Genomic DNA, 6,000 nt, shown 5'->3' with positions numbered 1-6,000 from the left:
GTGCCCTGTGCAGTCCAGTACCGCAGAGCTCTCCCAGCTGTGCATGCGGCAGGGCAGGGGGCAGGGGGTATGTCTTTCGTTAAGAAGTCTTGAATGTACCAGCCTTTCCATACACTGCTGTCTTTTCCCCAGTGCCTGAGGGGAAATACTGTTCAAAGTTGATACTCACGTCTTGAGGAGTCACGAAGGGGACTTGTTTGGGGTAGTTATTTCCTGCTTACTACACATCCATCACCGGCTTTGATATCAGCTCAACGTGGAAGCCACAACGGAGGCAAGCCTTGTCCCATCCCACGTCCATGTCTGTCTACCGACGACAACGACCACAACCACCACCACCATCACCACCACCACCACTAACACCACCACAGCAACAGGACTACCAGTTATACTTACGACAACCCAGAAGGCTCTGCTACATTGTACCTCTCTCCTCACACCTTCCACCTGCTAGCCCACTCAGCCAACAAGCGCCACAGCCTGGCCCTGAGACATCCGAGACCGTACACACGCGCTGTGCTGTGCCCATTCCTCCGGGAGCCTGCTGCTGTCATTGCATCGCAGAGTCCACAATACGCATTTTCAAGAGCACGCCAATTTCAAGTCTGTGCGAGTCCCAGGAGAAGGGTGTGGCACACTCATCTCACCAGCACATCCCCAGTTCGTGTCCTTTTCAGCCCTCCCGCGCTAGACAGGCCGGCCTGGTTCGATCCCAAATCAAAGACGCGCTTTTCCACCCCCATCTTTGAAAGTACAAAGCACAAGGGAAAGGGCACCCACACATCCGCCCCTAACACCGGCACCCACCCCGCCAGCCCGCTTCCTCTCCCGTCCCAAGTCTCCAGCCTGTCGGTATACCTCGTCCCCACTGCGTCAGACAACGGGTCCCTGATGAAGGACAACCACACGAGGGGAACCGCGCAAGAGTAGCAGCAACACGGGGCAGCAGTAACAGCCCAGCGCGGTTGGCTTGAGGTTCGTTATTCTACCCATCTCCCAGATCCTGGACCTGGAGCTGGACCTGGCCAGATTACCGACAGGGTCCCGAACCCGAAAATCACCAATTATTGGCAGTGTTCATACCGTGTATTTCGTACGGAACGCCCCTTCAGCATCGGCACTCCACCACGCCTTGTCAACGACCTCCACACATCAAAAGCTTAAGTACAAGAGGCTTTCATCCCCAGGTCACACGCATACTCGTCTTATCAGACTTTGTGGTGTTGAAGAACTTAGTTGCGCCCCCATCAAAACTTGATCTGCGCCATGTGCTAGGGCCACCGTTTTCTGGAAACCTTGCGAGCACTTGCTGTCACGTCGAACGGGTATAAAACTGATACGTGAGCCACGCCTCTCCATCCCACCGCCATCAAGCAATCGATCTTCCACCACATCTTGTAGCCTCCAGTGGCTTATCCCTCTCTCTTGTCTGTGACGACGATTTCCGCCAAACCAAGGGCAGCAAAGCAGCTTGATCAGTTAAGCATGCCTCCGCCACCACCACTACCACCACCACCACCACCACCACCAAGGATGTCGCATCCTGAGTCTGGCGACGAAGAGGATTCCCTGTCCCCTCCTCCGATCAATGCAGCAAGGAGAGAGGGAGCGCCCAATCTACCGTCAGTCAGTGGGATGTATTCTCACTCAGATCTATCAAGTACGCGAGACCCTAGACAGGCTTCTACAGCCATGACCCATCCAAGTGACCACAGTGATGATGGCCAAAGGGCGCTGCCGTTTTCTGAGCCGGCCCCTCGCAAGGCGTTCTCGGCGGCGCCCTCGGCCTCTTCTCCTCCCTCCTCTTCCCCTTATCCTTCTAGCCATACCAACATCACAATTGCCAGTAGAACAAGTATTCTGACTCCCACATCAGGGGCGGCAGTGGCGGACGGGACTAGCCCATCATCAGGAATCAACGGCAGCAGTTCGCAGCAATCACCGGCCGGCGGTTCGTCTTTTTATGGCCACGGAAGCTGGGCTACGCCGGTGCCCCCGGGCAGCTACGGTTATTCGGGCAACAATTCCACCTCCGGGGCCTTCCAACGACCTATGCCCTTCAATTTTGCCTCCCCACTCCCACAGTATCACGGGCGAACCTCATCATCCCCAGCTAACGGCGGGGCCTTGCCGAGCGTCTCAGCATACCAAGGTCATCCGCCGTTCTCCAGTTCAGCAGGCGGCGGTGGTGGTGGCGGCAGTGGTGTGAACGGAGGCGGGGGGCTAGGAACCAACGGTGCTGGCGGAAACAACGCTGGTGCGAATGGGAGTGCTGGCTCTTTGGTTCTTTACGGTTCAAGCATGCCTTCCCACTCCCAGGAATCACCATCACCGTCGGTTCTTGCTTTGCCCGAACTCGCAGGTCAGGGCCAGGCAGCACCTCAGTCGTCGACGAATCGAGGTTCACCGCCGGTCGGGTCAGAGTACCGTTCACCTTCGGCGCCTTACTACCCAACAGCGTCGTCGCCGCAGCAAGGGACGTTCCCTTATGCCTCCCAGTCCGGACCATCCCCGACCGCCACGGGTGGGCCTCTCCCTGGGAGAAACCCCCTAGGTCCTCTGATGCCAGGGATGCATTCTCCGATATATGCCGGATCCCATCGGCCTCATCACCAGCCCCCAGCCACGTATCCTCCGTATCCAAGCATGCAGGGCTCGATGATGACCAATTTGCATCAGCCAAACCAGCCCATGGTGGTGTATGGTCATGTTTCTCATCCGTATCCCATTCACAACTACGCGGGATACCACCACCCGCAAGCGCCGCTGCAAGATCGTCCTTTCAAGTGTGATCAGTGTAACCATAGCTTCAACAGAAACCATGACCTCAAGAGGCATTCAAGGATACACTTGGCCGTCAAGCCTTTTCCATGTGATAACTGCGAAAGGACCTTCTCGAGGAAGGATGCACTCAAGGTATGTGTTCGACAGTTTTCTTTTGGTTGTCTATCAGCTACATGTGCTGACTTTGTTTCCAGCGGCATATGTTGGTCAAGGGATGCCTGTCCAAGGACAAAGGCAAGGGTAAGGGCAGGGACAGGGACAAGGACAAGGACAGGGACAATGCCGCGGCTCCCAGAAATGCAAACGCTCAAGGCGAGAGCCCACCTACGAGTGACGGGGATTCCTCTAGCCCGACGGCTTTGAGGAAGAGGCAGTAGGAATGTGTTCTTGACAGGGACATCAATCCTGACGCGTCCGGACGGTGTCGAAGACGATGGCAGATGTCGATCAAGACCAACGACTGTGCGGGTATACCTTGATAATGCTGCCGGGAGTCAATGACAGGATTCAACAAGGAAGGCGAGGGAAGGGAAAGAAGAGAAAAGGAAAAAACGAAAAAAAAAGGGGGGGGGGAGGGGAAAGGGGGTTTGAAGACTGAAGACCATGAACACAAGGAATAAGGTCTGGTCCTGTTTTGGGGGAACATTGCCGCTTCGCTTCGTCTTTGTTTATATTTTTGACTTTGCACACAACACCATCCCTTGCAAGCGCGGAGGCTGGAGCTTGGGTGCTGGAGTTTGGGTACTGGAGCCAGCTGAATTGGGAGTTATTGGGTTTCCTACTGTCAAGATCATCACATGACCAAAGGGGGCTGGCTATTTTTTGGAAGGGGCGGGCAAACTGGACAACGTTTGGCTCTGTTTTCAAGCTTGATACCCATACCCGTCTTTCCGTTTGTCTATTTTTTCTGCTTCACTTTTGTATTGTTGGACACAAGACGGGTACACTTTTTTCCATCTCTTTTTTTGCACACAGCTCCTCGTCTCCGGGGAAAGCTATTGGAGTTGGGACATTTGGGCCAGGGCAAAGGGCGCACACACCTAACGACGAGGGCAAAAGTTAGGAAGACACAAGCTCTTGTTTGGGCAGGGGTTCGGCAGGATTGGTTTTTGGTTTTATCTCTGGTTCCCCTGGGAAACAAGGGGAAAGGGTTGGGTGCTAGAGGTTCTTGCTTTGCTTGGCTGTTTTATATATATTGAGATGTTTGTTTTTGGGAATGGCTTTTTTTATTTTTATTCTTTTTTAATTAAAAGATGGGGGTGGTGGATGGGTCGACTGATAGCGTTTTTGACCCAACAAGCAGCGATCGTATTCGGAATATTTTTACGAAAATCGTCACGACATTCGACGATGTCATTGCGATGGGCAGGCCGGCCAGATGAGGGACGATTCTGGGATGGGGTGGGGGAATTGACTTGGTACTGTTTGGACGGTATTGTTTTTGTTTTCAAGAGAGGGTATAATGTAAATCAAGAAAGAAACAGGAAAAGAGGAAAAAAAAACCCTCCATGGGAAAATCCCAGGCAAGCAAGATGAGCTTGACAGTGGCTCTGTCCACTGGAAAAAATGAGCAAAAGAAAAGCTTGGTCAACAGAGGGGTTAGATTGTATATACCTGTTTTCTTTTTGGTATTTTTTTTCTCTTCTTTTCCGAAGGGCTTTCTGGGGCTTATAACCCCTCCTCTTTTTCCAATGTGGAAAGGGTGAGCGAAGGAAAGAGAGAGAGGGAGAGAGAGTTATGAATCCAAAAAAAAATTAATTCTTGAGCGGGTATGGAAATTGGACGTGTCCATCCTCCTCCTCTTGATAATTGAATCATCTTGCGAAGTATTTTCTGACCATGTGAATACGTATTTGTGTGCTTTGGGTGACTATCATCACTTGCCATCCAGACAAACCTTTCAACAAGGTAGGCACTGAGAAGAACAAAACCCTCCCCCACGAGGCAAGCTGCTCTCCAGCATACACACACACACACACACACACACACCAATGGCAAATCTCATTACCAAATAAGATCCCCTCAACCAACTTCAACTTCGAAACCCACCATGGATGTTGTATAACCATCCAATTCTACCCATCCCCTCCCAGTCGAGTATGTGGAAGACACCCCCAGATCCGATCAAGATAACGACTTGCTCGGTCCGGAACAAAGCAGCCCGGGGCGTTCTTCGGTTCGCTGTTTGCTTGCTACTTACGTACATACCTGCTCATCACCATCGAGGAAGAAGAAAAAAGAAACATTGGCAGAGACAAACTGTCACATTTCGGATGCATACTGGTAAAGACCATGCACTTCCAACCAAACACTCTCCTCCACGCTTCAAGTGTGTGTATGAAAGCAACGCACGAAATGTCCAAACGCGGCAAGTGCCTTGCTGTCTGCATGTATGTATGTATCTCGGAAGCTTGGCAAGAGGAGACGGGATGGGTTCGATTGGTCTGATCGGTGTGTTGGCTAAGCTAACCAACACTCTCTTCCTGATCTCGATCACGGGTCATGAGGGAACACAAAAGTTGCCCCTATCTTTTCCAAGTAGTAGTGTGTCTATTTGATTGACCCTGTCTTACGAAAGCTCAAGAGTCGGAACCCAAGGTGTAGGACAAGAGGATTAAGTACTCGCCGGTCTGACCCTCCTTCACCGGTCCAACAGACACTCATCACAGACATGGATGCCCACATTTCCCCCAACTGCCTCCTCCCGAATATCTCTTGCGCCGAGAACCACAGGAGAAGCCGGATGGGGGGGGCCTGTTGTGGATGGGCAGAGCTGGATTGCACCATGCACACACCTTCCGTTGTGGTCCTCCTCCTATGCAAGAACGACACACTCTCACAATCGCTCTGCAATCGAATCCCTGACCCGGCCGGGCGAGGGGTCGGCGTAAGTTTGGGGGTGAGCTTACCGTTTCCATATTTTCTTTCGTTCGTTTTTCTTTTTCCTCGTCGTTCACTTCATTACGAAAGAGCCTTGCCATATGTATCATCAAGCAATAAGCAGGGGGTGTTTTGGGCCTAGTTTTGACTGTGCAGTGCGGCTGAACAGCCGAATGCTTGCCAAAGACGGATTGGTTTTCGAGTTGCCTTGTTGCAATTCCCAGTCGCGGTGGGAGCTTACTGTACCCAACTGAAGCCTTCACCTCCTGGCAGGAAGTATCGAGTGATGCGGGTACATACATATTAGCGCCTGTGTCGTGGGTGTCGAGGCAGAGA

At 52.4% G+C, this 6,000-nt stretch overlaps 1 protein-coding gene across 1 annotated transcript; it reads left to right on the top strand.

Annotated features, from left to right (window-relative positions):
• On the top strand, window positions 1-4,611 carry QC762_119300 (uncharacterized protein). The gene is made up of 3 exons (XM_062886365.1): window positions 1-1,660; window positions 1,877-2,916; window positions 2,979-4,611. The coding sequence occupies exons 1-3, from the start codon at window positions 1,486-1,488 to the stop codon at window positions 3,159-3,161; spliced, it is 1,398 nt and encodes a 465-aa protein (XP_062749441.1). The 5' UTR covers window positions 1-1,485; the 3' UTR covers window positions 3,162-4,611.
• The last annotated feature ends 1,389 nt before the right edge of the window (window positions 4,612-6,000 follow it).

The sequence above is a fragment of the Podospora pseudocomata genome, assembly GCF_035222375.1.
Source record: "Podospora pseudocomata strain CBS 415.72m chromosome 1 map unlocalized CBS415.72m_1, whole genome shotgun sequence".
NCBI classification, from domain to species: Eukaryota; Fungi; Ascomycota; class Sordariomycetes; order Sordariales; family Podosporaceae; genus Podospora; species Podospora pseudocomata.
The sequence above is the reverse complement of the archived record's forward strand: the minus strand, read 5'-3'. Positions and strand labels throughout refer to the sequence as shown.

Bases quoted from the DNA above. Each gene is read 5' to 3' on its own strand.
- QC762_119300 (XM_062886365.1), top strand. From the start codon at position 1,486: ATGCCTCCGCCACCACCACTACCACCACCACCACCACCACCACCAAGG. The intron at 1,661-1,876 runs GTACGCGAGACC...CTCCCACATCAG, and splicing joins TTCTCACTCAGATCTATCAA to GGGCGGCAGTGGCGGACGGG. The intron at 2,917-2,978 runs GTATGTGTTCGA...CTTTGTTTCCAG, and splicing joins CGAGGAAGGATGCACTCAAG to CGGCATATGTTGGTCAAGGG.